The sequence below is a fragment of the Myotis daubentonii genome, chromosome 1 (assembly GCF_963259705.1).
Source record: "Myotis daubentonii chromosome 1, mMyoDau2.1, whole genome shotgun sequence".
Classification (NCBI taxonomy): domain Eukaryota; kingdom Metazoa; phylum Chordata; class Mammalia; order Chiroptera; family Vespertilionidae; genus Myotis; species Myotis daubentonii.
The window spans coordinates 47,256,949-47,274,091 of NC_081840.1; the positions used below are offsets into that span (position 1 = coordinate 47,256,949).

Consider the following 17,143-nt stretch of genomic DNA (forward strand, 5'->3'; position numbering starts at 1 on the left):
TACCTCTGCTGGCTGGATCCATCCCATGCTATCTGCTCAGGGCCACACTCCATTAATGAGCTTCTCTCTCTCCTGATCCACCTTCCTGCTCTACTCCCATTGCTTCTGCGTGGAAATACGCTCAAATCTCTCCATTAAAACACCAAAGTTTTACTGTTATCTTCATCTTCCTATAATACATATGTATGTATGCACCCACACTCTTCTCTCATCTCTTTATGGCTAGATTTCTGAAATGAGCTTAAGAAGTCCTTCACATCAATTCATTAAGCATTTAGTAAGTGCCGCCATGTGCTCAGGCTTGGGGGAGAGATGTGACAAAAGTTCCAGTCTTCAAAAGGTCTTTGAAGCTTGCGGACTTGGAGTTCTAGTCTGGAACAGGTTTGTGCTCTAGCCTGGAGATGACAGTCCTGGGTGAAACAGGTTAAATGACAATTCAAGTCCCTGTACCAACAGAGGCTGGCTAAGGTGTTCGGGGTGGGGAGAAAGCACTGGAGTAGCTTTGGCAGAACTTGAGATGGACTTTGAGGAGTGGACGAGATTTGGAAAGCTGAAGAGGAAAGAAGAACGCATTTCATTCACACTCTTAGCATAAGAACATTTGGGAAGGTTGGTTAGCACGGCTTGTTCTGAGGATGGGGGAGCTGGCCGACCAGGGGGCGGACGGGGGAGGGCCTCTGAAGGCCTTGACAATCTGAAGGGTTTTAGGTCATGACAGACGGCTATGGTTCTGCTTTGTTTTATTGAGGTGAGATAGGGCATGCTGTAGGAAAGGGAGTGGAGAGATGGAGTACGGCCAAAGAAGCGGGGCTGCCCCTGGTTAAACCTGGTTATTAGAGAGGAGATTGGCAGCTCACAGGAAAGACTGAGGCAGGGACCCTGCAGGGAACCTTTGCAGTGTGACCTGCGAGGGCCTAACCTGGAGTGTGGAGGGGATGGAAACTTGACTCTAGGACAGGGGTGGGCAAACTTTTTGACTCGAGAGCCACAATGGTTTCTTAAACTGGACCGGAGGGCCGGAACAAAAGCATGGATGGAGTGTTTGTGTGAACTAATACATGTTAACACTGCTGCTGGTGAAGGAGCGGAGGGGAGAGCAAGAGAACCCTCCGCTCTTTCGGCTCCGCGGGCCATAGTTTGCCCACGGCTGCTCTAGGACCTGGTGAAGGTGGTGAAGGTGATGGAAACCTGACTCCAGGACCTGGTGGAGGTGCTGAAAACTTGACTCCAGGACCTGGTGGAGCTGATGGAGGTGATGGAAACTTGACTCCAGGACCTGATGAAGGTTGTGATGATGGAAACTTGACTCCAGCACCTGGTAGAAGTGGTGGTGATGGAAACCTGACTCCAGGACCTGGTGGAGATGATGGAGGTGATGGAAACTTGACTCCAGGAACTGATGAAGGTGGTGGTGATGGAAACTTGACTCCAAGACCTGGTAGAGGTAGTGGTAGTGATGGAAAGCTGACTCCAGGGCCTGGTGGAGGTGGTGGAGGTGATGGACACTTGACTCCAGGGCCTGGTGGAGGTGGTGGTAGTGATGGAAACCTGACTCTAGGACCTGGTGAAGGTGGTAGAGGTGATCGAAACTTGACTCCAGGACCTGGTGGAGGTAGTGGTGGTGATGGAAACTTGACTCCAGGGCCTGGTGGAGGTGGTGGAGGTGATGGAAACCTGACTCCAGGGCCTGGTGGAGGTGGTGGAGGTGATGGAAACCTGACTCCAGGACTTGGTGGAGGTGATGGAAACTTGACTCCAGGACCTGGTGGAGGTAGTGGTGGTGATGGAAACTTGACTCCAGGGCCTGGTGGAGGTGGTGGAGGTGATGGAAACCTGACTCCAGGGCCTGGTGGAGGTGGTGGAGGTGATGGAAACCTGACTCCAGGACTTGGTGGAGGTGATGGATACTTGACTCCAGGGCCTGGTGGAGATGGTGGTGGTGATGAAAACCTGACTGCAGGACTTGGTGGAGGTGATGGAAACTTGACTCCAGGACCTGATAGAGTTGGTGGAGGTGATGGAAACCTGACTCTAGGACCTGGTGGAGGTGGTGGAGGTGATGGGAACCTGACTCTAGCACCTGGTGGAGGTGGTGGAGGTGATGGGAACTTGACTCCAGGACCTGGTGGAGGTGGTGGAGGTGATGGGAACTTGACTCCAGGACCTGGTAGAGGGGGTGGAGGTGATGGGAACTTGACTCCAGGACCTGGTAGAAGTAGTAGTGATGGAAACATGACTCCAGGACCTGGTGGAGGGGGTGGAGGTGATGGAAACCTGACTTCAGGACCTAGTGGAGGTGGTGGTGGTGATGGAAACCTGACTCCAGGACCTGGTGGAGAGGATGGAAACTTGACTCCAGGACCTTTTGAAGGTGGTGGTGATGGAAACTCGACTCCAGGACCTGGTGGAGGTGATGGATATTTGACTCCAGGACCTGGTGGAGGTGGTGGTGGTGATGAAACCTGACTCCAGGACCTAGTGGAGGTGGTTGTGTTGGTGATGGAAACTTGGCTTCAGGACCTGGTGGAAGTGGTTGTGGTGGTGATGGAAACTTGGCTCCAGGACCAAATGAGGGCAAAGAATGGACTGAGCCAGCCTGGCTCTGAGATTTTGAGTCTTGGAATAGTGGGTCCAATTGTTCACTGATGAGGCATTGCTCTATTCAGTTCAGATCTAGGTCAGAACACAGCAACTAGCTGCTATATGTGGATCTCATTTGAACCCTGAATTTTACAAATAAACCATTACAAATTTATGAGAAAATTTGAAAAATTTTAATTTTGCCTGGATTTGATAACATTAAGGAATTGTTTTCTTTTTAAGAGTGGTAACGATATTTTGAGTCCTTATATTTTGGAGAGACATACTGAAATATGTACTAATGACATATATTTGGATTCATTTCAGAATTATCCAAGAACAGGGGAGTGTTGGTATAGGGAAGATGAAGCCGGATTGACTATGAATTGTTAGTTGTTGAAGCTGGGGTGTGCTCTCCTCTCTACTGTTGTATACATATGAAATTTTCCATAAAAAAATTCTGGGCCTCGGGTAATGCAAGTCTTACACCCTGGGCCTGATCGTTTCCAGTCAGAAATCACAAGAGGCATTTAAAACTGTGCCATGTTAATCTCTTGTTACATTTCAAAACAGAAATTCGGTCCTCTTCTGTTTTGCCTAAAGCAGTTAAAGTCATGAACTGGGAAGAAATAATGCCTTGCTTTTATGTGGAAACAAACTGGGAGATACACATGATCTCCTTTATCATGATCATGGGAGGAATCCAACCAATCGAAGAGGCAAAGCCAACCCTCAAGAGAAAAGCCACATTTTAGGTAGCTGGAAATAAATGCTTCTTTTGGAAGAGTTGGTCCCAAGGGAGGTCTTCTGGCAGCAGACACAAGGCATGAGTGTGAAAGCTGAGACTGAGTTGAAAAATTACAGCCTGAGCTTCAACTACCAGCGAAGAGGCCGGTGCTACTGTGGAGGTGGGTCACATGTTGCCAGACAGAGTCTGGGGGCAGAAAGGAGCCTCCCACTGACACCCTGATACTAGTTGCCTGGTGCCCACCCACATGGCACCTCGTTCTCACTTACAAGCCACAAAGATGGAGGCTGCTTTGACAACGTCCCCAGTCATGTGAGAGGGGGACACCAGCCGTCACCTGCTGGCGGAGAGTCCCAGGAATTGCCATAAAACCCATACTGGGCAGGCCATCTCCCAGGCTACAGGACAGCGACCCGGTTTCTTTTCCAGTGAGGTCCCAGACAGAACAAATTGTCATACATGTTAACTAGAAAGCTAGGAGGGCAAATTTTGAACTTGAGGGGGAAAGATTATATCTGGGAATGGGAAGCTAGGAGATTATGTAGGCGTGTGCTTCCCTGGGGACAAACAAGCACACAGGTAGCATGAGAAAAGCCCGCAGTGAGCACGTGAGGGCCTGCTCATTGCGGTCAAGGGGGAATGAGTGAGCCATGATTCTTGTCTTCAAGGAGCGCACAGGAAGGGAGGAGACGGGTGCGCAGAATCTCCTGGGAAAGTGTTGAAACAGAGGGCATGTCGGTCCTGTGACTCAGGCAGGGCAGCTCAGCCAAAGTCTAACTTTGGGCAAATCGGTTCATCTCATTTTCATCTATAAAATGGGGCAATTCTTGCCTTGCTGATATGGTAGAGTTGTAGAGCTGTAAGGAGCTCTAGACCATTAAAACAACAACGATGATAAATAAAGAAGCTTCAGCAGCCCTGCCAGCGTGGCTCAGTGGTTGAGTGTTGACCTATGAACCAGGAGGTAATGGTTTGATTCCTGGTCAGGGCACATGCCCCGGTTGTGGGCCCTATCCCCAGTCTGGGGCGTGCAGGGGGCAACGATCAATGATTCTCTCTCATCATTGATGTTTCTATCTCTTTCCCTCCCCCTTCCTCTCTGAAATCAATATGTATATTTTAATACCTTATATATAAAAAAGCATCAGCAGTTGCATCAGCAGCTGCAGGCGTAGCCCTCTTCTCTAAGGGCCTGTGACTGGTGCTCATGGGCGCGTGCCCTCTGTGGACGGCAGCCAAGACCCAGGGCAGGTTCCTGATGCAGATGCTGCCCACTCTCCAGCCAGCCCCGGAGTAGCGGCGCCTGTAACCGCATTCCCATAGTTGGTTCCTTGTCACGAGCCCAGGAGCTGCTGTGGCATGAGCAACCCTCTCCAACTCGTTCAGACTCGCCTGATTCAGAGGGTGAAGGCGCTTAGTTCTAGTAATCTTAGTAAATCCAGAGCTTGAGAGGCAGAAGGGACGTTTGGAACATGCTGTCCAATCCTCCCATTTGTACGCAGGGCAAAGGAGACTTGGGCAGGATGTCACTGGCTGGAGGTCACTGAGCTGGTGCCAGAATCTGGTTCTCGGACTGTCCTGGTCCAAGAGAGCTGCTTCTCTTTCCTGGGAGGTTTGGCCACCATTGTTGCCTTTTATAACCTTAGTCTTTCCTGTCTCCAAATACCTCATTCAGCCGAATGGCCAAGGAAGGGTACTTAGAACAAAATAAAGGAGAAAAATTCCTCCCAAGCTTTCCCCCAAGCTCTCTGTTCTCCGGGATCGTTCATTCTTTGGAAAATGTTTCCTAAATGCCTGTTAGGTGTGTGGCCCCCATCACAACCCGGGTTCACAGAGATGAAAATGAGATGGCCCAGTCTCCAAGGAGCTCCTGGGTTAGTCACCATGAAAACGCTCTCTCCGTGAAACCTCTGCTCTGGGAAAAGAAAGTCCTTCTTCTAACCTGGTTCCCTTTAGTCACGTGTGCATGGAGAAGTCCTCTCATGGCCTCTTTACTTCCTGAGAATTTCCATTCATGCCCATCTGGCAGCTTCTGCCACCTGGACTGTGGGCCCAGGTGGCGCAGTGAGCAGAGAAAAGGCGGCTGCCTTACTCTGGCGGCTTTGCCCCCACTCCATGTGCCTCTTCCTGACCTAACTTAGGGTTTGCATGACACCTCCCCGCTCCCTCCTGTCCCTGAAGAGTTTGGTTTTGCCCTCAGCTGGATCACTGTCTTCCCCCCGGCTGCCCCATTGCTTCGGTTCCTCCAGCCTCTCCCCAGTCACCATCTTGGTGCAGTTGAGTTGCCTTGAGTCCAGCGCTTTGAGGCTGTGGCTACAAAAACAGCATAGTTCAGTGGAAACCCTGACTGACGTGTGTAAGTGAGGAAACGTGTCCAGTGAAAGGTTGGACTGGAGATTCTGATGTCCCTTCCAGCTCTAGCATTTCTGAAAAGGTATATGCAAAGGTTGACAGCCTGGAAGGTTCTAGAAGGGTTCTACTGCGTGCGTCCAGACCTAGGACATACTCCTCGCAGCATTTTAAATGAATGTGGGCACTGAGTTTTGCTTCTGACTCTCCCTACTCTCAGAAGAGGTCTAATGGTTAGAGACTGCAGTGCAGGGAACGGAGGTGCTGAGGGCCAGGACACGCACTCACAGTCTTGTTGTCTATGGAAGGGTCCCCAGAAGCAGTGGTGCTCCTTCCTCCTCTGCTCTAGTTACCACCCTTCTCTGTGCTGAGCACTGATGAATGGACCCCAGAAGGCAATGCTGGGTTCCCAACTCCGAGCGGGCCCACAGGGCACCACCATCTACTCTAACAAGCCGTAACATGCCAATTATTTGCTCTTCTGGAGAAACCTCAGCCTGAAATCTGTTTAATTACCATGGAGATAATCTTTTAAACATAGCTTTTACATTCTTTAAAGACGTTTCCCTGTGGGAGCGAGGAGGTTTCGCTGACCGTGGGACGGGATTATTTCTTTTCATTTCCAGAGGAAGGACTATCACCTGGTAGTCATCAGGGGCCCTGGGCCATGGAGGATTTATTTTTAAGTCTGCCTCCTCACTGATAGTTTGTCAATGAGGTCGTAATAATTAGTTTGTAGTACCGTCTTACTTTTTCTCAGTGTGAACCTTGCACGTTGCTCTGTGATTCCAGGCCTGTAATTACTTGATGTTTGAAAAGTATCCCTATCAGGTTGGGTTCTGTACTTACCCTGGCGGTGGGTATCAAGAACCAATATCTTCAAGGGTTTCCTCTCAGGAAGATTATACCTGTAAACCCATTAGCCTCAAAGACCTACCTGGCACTGCGGTCAGTCCGACACCGATTTTTCCCACCTGGGCGTCCCAGCAGATTCATAAGCTCTTCCCACTAGAATGCATGCTTGGGCCAGCAGGGGCTCCAGCTGGTGTGCAACCTGGAGGCCCTAAGGCCCAGGGCGATCCCTGCTCACAACAGGTAGACTGTGAAAGTCAACAGGCCTTCGTGTGGAGAGGATGTGCTGTATCGAAATAGGAACAACGTACAGAATAAAGCAGAGCTGGTGGGCCCTAGTCCCTGGTCTGCTGCTCTAGTCCTTTCCCCACATCACTACCAGCAAGTGGTCTGGGGCATTGGCTGGACCTAATTCTGTAGGCTGAGATCTCTGGGCCTCAGAGAACAGACCTCTGGGGAGTAAGAAGATAAAAGGTGTAATTCTATTGAACGCAGAATTAGAAGGTTAGAAAAAAATTGTTTGTGGAAAACTGAATAAACCTTGGGCTTGAATCTCTTCTTCCAGGTCCTGCCGGGGAGAAGAGCTGGCCCAAGAGCTACCCGTCTTGTGGGGGCCTGATGCAGTCCCCGATAGACCTGCACAGTGACATCCTCCAGTACGATGCCAGCCTGGTGCCCCTTGAGTTCCAGGGCTATAACGTGTCTGCCAATGAGCAATTGACCCTGACCAACAACGGCCACTCTGGTGAGAGACAGACCCCAGAGACCTGCAGGTGTCCAGCTTCCCTAGGCTGCCTGCCCGCCCTCGTCCATCTGCCGGGGAGGGGGCTCCACTGCGGCACCAGGGGGAGGGACCCGGACCACTCCCTCCAGGGGTGCTGGGGGTCCTGGGCTCAGCCCCTCTGCCAGGGCAGCACCCGTCAGAAGAAGCACGTGTCTTGGGCTGCCGGGGGGGGGGGGGCGGGGGGGACAGGCCCCTTTGGCCACTGGCTGTGGCGTGGGAGGAAATTCTTGGGCGTCATGAACTCAAGGAGCCACACAGTTCATTGCGGGCCCAGGCTTTGGAGTCAGACACACCTGGATCTGAATTCTGGCTTGAACTTTCACCTGGAAAAGCGGCATATGGGTGGGTACTGTGAAGACAGGAGAGTATGTATGTTGGGATCTGTTATCGAGTCGATGCTTCATAAATGGCAATTACTATTGTTGCTGTGATAGAATTCTACAGCTTGGCAGGCGCTTCACGGTCAGGTGTGCGATGCATGGACATGTGAACCAGCATCCGTTGGTCTAGTATCAGCGTTCCCATCGTTTCCATTTTCCAAGGGGAACCAGGAAGGTGCTGGTGCCGCTGGCATTGCTTTAGTGAAACAGGGATGTTCTCAGGGAAGGAGGCCTGTGCCTGACCCGCAGGCTGTGTTTCCCGGGTCTCCACCTTGCTGTATCCACCTGCCCCCTGTATGGGACCCGAGCAGGTGCTGGCTCCTGACCCTGAAGGTCACCTCTCCACTCCCCGCAGTGAAGCTGAAGCTGCCCCCGGGCATGCATATCCAGGGCCTGCCATCCCGCTACAGCGCCACCCAGCTGCACCTGCACTGGGGGGACCAGAATGACCCCCACGGCTCCGAGCACACTGTTGGTGGGAAGCACTTCGCTGCCGAGGTGAGTGGGGCGGCCAGGCTGGCAGAAGCTGCCCACGGTGGGTGATCTGGCATTCTTCCCCTTGGCTGGTGTGCAGATAAGACCAGAGCATGGGGGTGGGCGGCGGGGGGGCTGTAAGATCAGTGACGGGTGGCGGTGGGGGCTCTGCCTTCATGCTCTCCACAGCCACACCCGGCCGTGAGCAGCACAGGACGGTGTAGCCACTCCGGCCACACTGCGGCTCCTCTGTGGTGTCCCGGTCCCCTCTCTCTCCCGAACAGGCTGAGTTTGTCTCTGTATCGTCTGCTGAGCGATGCTGCTCAGAAGGCAGTGCTCCAGGGGGCCCCGTTTTCTAGACATCGCCCTTCTGTTGGCACAGATCCCACCAGCTCGTCCAGCTGATGCACCCCCTGCTGAATTACCCTGGGCTAACTGCTCCCCCAGCTTCTCAGTCTTTTCCACATGCCATGTTGTTGGCACAGGTCTTTCCCGTCCCATCTTTCCTGTCCCTGAACATGGGCTGTGCTTGGAACTTGGGACCCAAGTCCAGGGCTACTGTTTTACTTGGCCACAAACCAAGGGATGGCTGGCATCGTAATGTGCAGGGCATGATGGCAACCAGAGACTAGCCGAGGACAGGTTTGGGTGTCAGCAGAGCACTGTGTTACGTAGCCCTGAAGCACTAACCCAAAAGGCAAAGGAAGACAGGAGGAGGTGGGGCGGTGCGATGGTGGGAGAGGGGAGAGTTGCTTTACGTCAGAGCTCCCATGGACTTGAACTTCGGGTGTGTTCTGAATGTTTACAGGGCAGTACGAGGAGGTAAATACAACTGATCAGCCAGTGGAGCCCACAGTAAATACTGACAAGACCGCTCTCCTCTGTTCTTAATTGCTGAACTGCTTAATGCCTCAGGCTAATTACAGGTTGAGCTTCAAATGTGGAAAGACTGTAATGCTGGCCCAGTCGCATGGCACTGCTGGAGGTGCACATATTCAGGCTAGGCTCCTCTCTGAAACCCCAGGACTGCGAGTCCTTCCAGGCCAATTGCCGCGTGGAGACTCCTACTTTCCCCTGGGGAATAGAGGAGTGAGGGTGTAGGCCGGGAGGGTTTGGACATTTAAAAATATTTTAGTTATTGTATTTTCTGCTATTACGCCACATCATCAGGCCAAGAGCCTGGTGAAGATGGACCATAGATGTCAATAACAGAGACAATGCATCAGGTGAACCCTAAAGTGGCGGGTTCTCTATGGAGGGTCCTTGGGAGTTGGAGGTTCTTCTGGGTGGAGTGTAAGACAACGCCATCCTCGCGGCAGGGCTTCCCTTCCGTTTGTATTCATCTTCACCTCCTCTCGATTAGTCTGAACACAGTGCCCACAAGCTCAAAGGTCAGCTGTAAAAAGAAATAAGGCTCTAGGACCTCCGGGGTTTTAACCATATCGGATTCTGTTCCTTTTGTCAAAGCGATGCCAGGCAAGGATGGTGTTGGACAATAGGGGAGGCTGCATCCTTCAGGGGGTGGGGGTGGGCGGGGATGGTAAAGTAGGACCCCCTAAGAAATTCTGAATAGAGGTCCACATAAAAAGAGCAATAGTTCGATGTAATTTTTAAAAATTAGGAAGGGCCACTTGAAAAGTGGAGAACATTGAGCTGTATTTAAGAAAATATTCTTGAATTCTAAATATAACCATATAAGATGGAAAACGAGGCAAAGAATCAACAAAAATGCATGTGTCAAACCTACAGATCTGTTTACTAAGATGGTTTTTTGGAGAACAAATAACACCACTTTTAGGATTAAAAAGCAGGTTATCAACATTGTCAGAATGTGTCCCAACAATGCCTTAATGCTTACCTAGACTTGTTTTCACTCGAGACCAAATATTAGACCTGCGATTTTCTCTACCCGAGGGATAAATGCGTGTCCTACTGAGGATACAATTACAATTAAGTCACAGTTAGAGGTTTACTGCCCCAGCCCCCACTGCTTCCAGATCAAGTGCATAGGGGCCAGACACATGAGGCCATTTTGCCCCGTCTCCAGAACAAGTAAGGAAAATTAGAAGGGAGAAGTGTTCCAAAGTTCCAGGCTAGTATAAAAACCCATTTGATCATTCATTCATTCTTCATTCATTCAACATTATTGTGCACCTGGTACTTTCCAAGCAGGATATCAGACACAGGGATACAATGAGCTAGTAAGGTGGACAGTCTGGCCTGGCAATTTACAGGGAGGAATGAGGGAAAAGGGAAACTGTGGAGGCCATGAGGGGAGGGTCTGAGAGGTGTGATCTACCTGGGGGGGTGGTCGGTCCTCCCCATGGGACTCCAGACTCTTGCAAAAGCCAGAGGTTCCCATGAGTCCTCGATCCCCTCATAGCGGCTTCTCTCCCACTGCAGCTGCACATTGTCCATTATAACTCGGACCTGTACCCCAACGCCAGCATCGCCAGTAACGAGTCAGACGGCCTCGCTGTCCTAGCTGTTCTCATCGAGGTAAGAGATGTTAAGAGGGGTTTTACGTGAAGTTTGAAGCTGGGATGACATCAGACTCGGCATTTGGTTCCATGCAACCGGTGTCTTGCCTCCAGAGCAGGGGGGTGTTCCCCATAGAGTTCCTTCTCTCTTGGCCTGGGAGCAGCACTTCCTGTGGCTGAGCAGCAGAAAGGGGCATGTCCTTCGTGACATCGGGAAAATGAGCCTTAGTCCCCATCCCTAATGCATAAGGGATGGAATTGCCCAGTTGGACAGGGCATGTGAGTGAGTGTGTGTGTGTGTGTGTGTGTGTGTGTGTGTGTGTGTGTGTGTTTGAGGGGGAGGTAGTGGTGGTGGTGGTGAAGAAGGAATCATTCAGTTCTGTTCCATCAAATGCCTGAACCCCTGACACAACTCCAGGCATCCAAGTTCCATCCTGGAATGAGTTCTTTCCTAGTCCCAGAGAATGGGACCCTCTCCCGATTCCCCTGCAGTATTTTCCCTAATGAGACAGCCTGTGCCTTGTTTCTCCACATGCACACTGCCTGGCCTGGCGGCATGCGCGCAGGCTCCCTCCCTCGAGTTCTGGTTAGAGAACAAGCCTTCGGGAGCACAGCGGGTCGTTGGGAGCACAGGCTACACCCCTTCTCCTGGGACACTCCAGCCCAGCGCCTTGGGTGGAAACAGCACATCCTGAGCTACAGGAAGGCAGGATCGTTCTACCAACCCGGGCCAGCCTAGAGACCCATCGTAACTGTCCTCGTAAAGGGCGTTCTTCAGGGAGGCCTGGCAGCAGTGACCGTGGCCCCAGCCAAGCCCTCCCACTGCCATTGTCAGTCCAGCTCGGCCTATAGAAATCTCTCCCAGTTCAGCCCGCCCTGTCTCTGTTGCAGGTGGGCTCCTTCAGTCCTTCCTACGACAAGATCTTCAGTCACCTTCAGCACGTCAAGTACAGAGGTGAGGCGTCCTGGGTGCTGCTTCGCCCTCTGTGGGGGCGGATGTAGTGACTCCCTGCCGGGAGCCGGTCCATCCTTGCTGTTTCAAGGGACCTGGCATATATGGCATACGGTTCTTAATATGTTTGCTCACCTTCTTGGCGCTGTGTTTTAACCAAAGTCACCTCTCTGAGAAAGGTTGAATCCCCAGGTAGGGATTTTCCCCTGAAGTTAGGGAGGGAATAAAACCCCTCAACTAAGTGCCAGGCGGGTAATTAATCCCTTTAACTACGAACAATCATGCTTAAACTACATAATCTTTTCTCCCTGGAATGGAGATAAGAAACGCCCTAACCTTTGTAATAGAGATTGATAGGATTGAATCAACTGGTATAAATACAGTTGTAACAAGACAGAAAGACTCAGAACTCAGAACACAGAACTAAGAAGACAGGGCTTGGAAGACAGGACCAAGAGAGACAGAGCCTAGGCACAGAACCTACACAGAACGTTCTCTAGAGACAGAAGAACTTCGCTGGCGAGAGCATGCCGGAGGATCCTGGAGAGGGACTGGCCTCAGAGCCTAGAGACAGAGCCTAGCGGGAGAACATGGCAAGGGATCCTGGACTGAACCTGACTACAGAGATTGGCAGGAGAACCTGACTGGAACCTGGACACTGGACCTGCCTGGGGAACCTGGACAGAACCTGGCTGGAGATCCTAAGCAGAACCTCTCTGGAGATCCAGACCAGAACCTGGCTGGAGATCCGGGCTAGAGATCCTGGCTAGGCTGCTGATCAACTGAACGCTGTCTCCATGTCATTCCTTCTTCGCCGACTCCGTCCACACCTTTGGGGACCCCTGGACCCGCTGGGGTTGGACCCCGGCAAATGGCGCCCGAACAGGGACCCCTAGGTAAGCGCCCCGCACTCGGGACGGATCGGACTCCACCGTAGGAAGAAGGTGGATAGTCTTCGCCGACTCCGTCCACACCTTTGGGAACCCCTGGAACAGGATTCCCCTAGGTAAGCCCCCCTCCCCCATTGAGAAACCCCACACTCGGGACGGATAGGACTCCACCAGGGTGCTACAGACCCCCCTATAGAGGATAAGTAGGGTAAGAAGGTGGATAGTACAGAACTTAGATTGAGAAGATGTGCCATACTGAGTCTAAAGAAAAAAGACTCTGTATTGAACTTTTAACATATATGCTTGCTAGCAGAGGAATTAAGGTTACTCCCAGTCAGACAGAACGTTTTAGACAAGAAGTATGTCCATGCTTTTCTGAGGAAGGAAAGGTAAATGTAATGGCATGGGAGAAGGTAGGCCCAAGGAGCCTTATCCTTAACTCCACTGCAGCCTTTTCCACCCCGGGAAAGTGCAGGATTGGCAAGCTCTCCCTGAGGTGATAGATCAGGACTCAGGTAATAGCAGAAAGCGCCAATCCTACTCTTAAAATGGATACAAGAGAGCGTTTCAGGTTTTTCTTTTTAATGCTTGCTTTTAAAAAATAAAAAAGGGGGAATTTGCCGGGAGCCGGTCCATCCTTGCTGTTTCAAGGGACCTGGCATATATGGCATACGGTTCTTAATATGTTTGCTCACCTTCTTGGCGCTGTGTTTTAACCAAAGTCACCTCTCTGAGAAAGGTTGAATCCCCAGGTAGGGATTTTCCCCTGAAGTTAGGGAGGGAATAAAACCCCTCAACTAAGTGCCAGGCGGGTAATTAATCCCTTTAACTACGAACAATCATGCTTAAACTACATAATCTTTTCTCCCTGGAATGGAGATAAGAAACGCCCTAACCTTTGTAATAGAGATTGATAGGATTGAATCAACTGGTATAAATACAGTTGTAACAAGACAGAAAGACTCAGAACTCAGAACACAGAACTAAGAAGACAGGGCTTGGAAGACAGGACCAAGAGAGACAGAGCCTAGGCACAGAACCTACACAGAACGTTCTCTAGAGACAGAAGAACTTCGCTGGCGAGAGCATGCCGGAGGATCCTGGAGAGGGACTGGCCTCAGAGCCTAGAGACAGAGCCTAGCGGGAGAACATGGCAAGGGATCCTGGACTGAACCTGACTACAGAGATTGTCAGGAGAACCTGACTGGAACCTGGACACTGAACCTGACTGGAGAGCCTGGACAGAACCTGGCTGGAGAACCTAGCGTGGGAACATGGCTACAGAACCTCGCTGGAAATCCGAAGCAGAACCTCTCTGGAGATCCGGGCTAGAGATCCTGGCTAGGTTGCTGATCAACTGAACGCTGTCTCCATGTCATTCCTTCTTCGCCGACTCCGTCCACACCTTTGGGGACCCCTGGACCCGCTGGGGTTGGACCCCGGCAACTCCCGTGTGACCTGAGGGCAGGTGTCTGGGACCAGGCCCCTGGGTCCGATGGCCCAGAAAGGGGCTAGTTTCCTCCACGTTTCTAGGCTCAGTCACATGCTCAGCTGCTCCTCTGCTGTGAGGAGCGAGGCCAACACATCCCCCAACCTGTCTCTCCAGGCCAAGAAGCGCACATTCCCGGCTTCAGCATTGAAGAGCTGCTGCCCGAGAGGCCGGCCGAGTACTACCGCTACAGAGGGTCCCTGACCACGCCGCCCTGCAGCCCCACGGTGCTCTGGACGGTGTTCCGGAACCCCGTGCACATTTCCCAGGAGCAGGTGAGTGTCGGCCCCTCCTCGTCAGAGGCCACAGGTGTCCCCCATGGCCTCCCCAAGGGCCTGCTTTCCTCACTTAGAGTTTCACTGGCTATGACTCCAACCTCCCAAATGCCACAGGCGCCCGGGAAGCGCTGTGTGGGGCTATCAAGTCTAACGAAAACGAATCCATCTCCACCGTTCTTTAAGTAGAGTTGCCAAGTTGCATTTCCCACGATATCCCTGGGTGGATGGTGTTCACTCCCAGGTGGGAGGGAGTGCGGTTCCTTTGCAGGGGGGCGGGGGTGGGGGTGGGGGTGGGTAGGTGGGAATAAAGGCAGGGTCAGGTTGAATCGGTTCAGAGGAACCGGGGAGCTGGGGCTGCTGCCATGAGGGAGTGAAGGTCTCCGCCCTCAAGCTCACAGTCTAGCGCGAGAGGGAGGGCCAGAAGCCTGGCAGTCATCTCAGCCCCTCTCATCGTACAGGGGATGAAAGTGAGGGTTAGATCTGAGGAGACCTGCGGGATCACCGCTGTCTAGTGACAGAGCCAAGAGTTCCAGGCCACTGCCTGGCCCTCTACACGCAGCCTCAATTCAAGAAGGAAGCGGCCAGGAGCCAGGGCTCACGGCCCAGCCCCCCGTCCCCCCCCCCCCCCCCCCACAGAGTGGCTCCTTTCGTCCTGTGAGCTACCGATCTGAGTAACCTAGATAAAGGCAGCAAGTAGGCAGACAGGAATAAAGATGTGGTGAATCAAGGGGAGAAACGTGTCGGGAAGCAGTCACATCCTACCCGGAAACTGCCTCGCAAACACTCTGTAATCCATGTGGGCAGATGAAAACCCATGGGACTGGCAATCAGATGACCTGAGCAACTCCTGTCTCCTCTTTCCCTTCCTTCTGATGGGAGGAAGCCCCATCAGACTAAGCCCCAGGCCCCTCTGACTTAGAGTCCGGTCCCAAACCAGGCTCGGGAGAGCGGAGCCCCTCCAGCACCCCGGGCTTCCCTCCCTGCACACAGACGGCAGGCACTACCTGGAGGTAACTGCACCAACCTTCCCAAGCCTGGGAGGTGGGCAGACAGCCACCTTACCCAGTGCCTGTCACCCAGAGGCCCGCAGGGGAAGGGCCGTTCTCTAGCCTTCCCGCCTCTCTCTACTGAGGCTCTGCCAAAGCCCTGTGGGGGGGGGAAGGGCAGTGCCCCCTCCTGAGGTCAGGCCAGGGAGCCCTCACTCTGCCTGAGGGTGTGTGTGTGCTCCCCTCCCACAGCTGCTGGCTCTGGAGACAGCTCTGTACTGCACACATGAGAACGACCCATCCCCCAGGGGAATGGTCAACAACTTCCGGCGGGTGCAGAAGTTTGATGAGCGGCTGGTGTACATCTCCTTCCAACAAGGTGAGGACATGCAGGGCGTGGGGGCGTGTGGTGCCAAGACCTCCTTGCCCCCCCCCCCCCCGCCCCAGGCTTTGTCCCAATGTCCTTGGGTGGGTTACGAGCACCCTGGCCGCCAAAGGAACCAGGGTGCATGAGGAGCTAGTGAGGGCTGGGGGGAGGTTCACTGAGACCTCCCTTCGTGCCCCTGACTCCCCTGAGCCTCTGTAGGGAGCACGCCAGGGCCTCCGGGCGCATAGACCGGAGCCCTCGTTCAGCCTGGGAGTGTCCCACAGCTGGGAGAGAGAGAAGGCTCCGGGACCTCTCTGCCCTGGAGACCCCCCCCTTCTCCTGAGGCACATGGCAGCCCCCTTTCACGCGATCACACTGCTCACGTCTCCTTCCAGGCTTTCTGAGCCCCAAGGCCCGTCCCCAGCCTTGCTGGGTGGTTGGCCACCAGCACCATCCATGTCCAGGGTCTCCCCTGGGAGGAGGCGCATCCGTGGGCACAGCCGCTCGCGGTCCAGTGGGGCGGGCCCGCAGGCAGGGAAGCGCCTGCATCACTGCCTTTCGGCCTCCTCCCCCGGAAGCTGCTTGGGCACCGGCACACAGCGGCTCCTGAAGGAAACCTACAGTTTGCTTTATTCCTCCTGCTGCGAAAGCCCCGCTCTCCCTTTCAAACCCAGACCCATAACTCCCCAGAAGGACACTTACCATCTTTACTTGCTCGGCACCTCCATCGACACTGCAGGAGGCTAGGGGTCTGGGACAAGGGGGTCAGGGAGCACTCCCTTCTTCAAACCCCCAGTTCTACTCTCTCCCTGCAGAGGCGTGAGCTTTCCCCCGTGGGAGCCTCAAGTGGTCAGGGAGGTGCGAGGAAGGACCACGTCACCCTCTTACACATCACTGGTGGCCGAACTGGGCCAGGTGTTCATATTTCAAGACGTTCCCATTAATCCACGTGCCAGAAAATCAGCCCTCCGTGCCTCACCGGGTCCACCTTTTTTGTTCCTTTCTTATTGTGTGAGATTGTAAATATCACCCACTAAGCTTAGTTAAACATTTGAAGATTGTATTTCAAAGCCTTAGTCAGAAAGCTTTAGAAGCATGCCCTTCTGAATCACCCATACCTCTGGTCACAAGCATGTCCTTATCTGTCAGTTGCTTAATCAAGAACTGCCCACGAATTTATCTTCTGCGTTCTCTCCAGATACCACTAGTTAAGGTGATTTCCCCCTTTCCCCTCCTTTTTCTGGCCTGAAAACGGAATCTGTGAACCACAGACCTTCCTGAAAATTGAGAATGTACGTGATGTGACTAAGAGAGCTCCGTAAAAGCCTCAGATGTGCAGAATTCTCCCTCTGGGATCTAACCGGATATAACCTTCTCGTTTCCTGTTCCTCTAAACAGAGTATATAGTGTCAAACGTTAAATAGAAATTCTTCGTCTCTTAAACAAACCTGAGGACTCTGCCTGCAGGGAAGGGACTTGCCCATGTAGACCGGGTGGACGTGGCTTGTGATTTGAGATAACAATCGGCTCTCTT

General features: G+C 52.7%; 1 protein-coding gene across 4 annotated transcripts in view; it reads left to right on the forward strand.

Annotated features, from left to right (window-relative positions):
• The window catches only part of CA12 (carbonic anhydrase 12), a 54,781-nt gene that overhangs the window by 26,293 nt on the left and 11,345 nt on the right, over positions 1–17,143 (forward strand). For all 4 annotated transcript variants that reach the window (XM_059699113.1, XM_059699130.1, XM_059699104.1 and 1 more), the window contains exons 3-8: positions 7,095–7,274; positions 8,049–8,191; positions 10,571–10,666; positions 11,539–11,602; positions 14,096–14,253; positions 15,495–15,621. In XM_059699113.1, the coding sequence (XP_059555096.1) occupies positions 7,095–7,274; positions 8,049–8,191; positions 10,571–10,666; positions 11,539–11,602; positions 14,096–14,253; positions 15,495–15,621 (768 nt within the window). The remainder of the gene's footprint in view (positions 1–7,094; positions 7,275–8,048; positions 8,192–10,570; positions 10,667–11,538; positions 11,603–14,095; positions 14,254–15,494; positions 15,622–17,143) is intronic.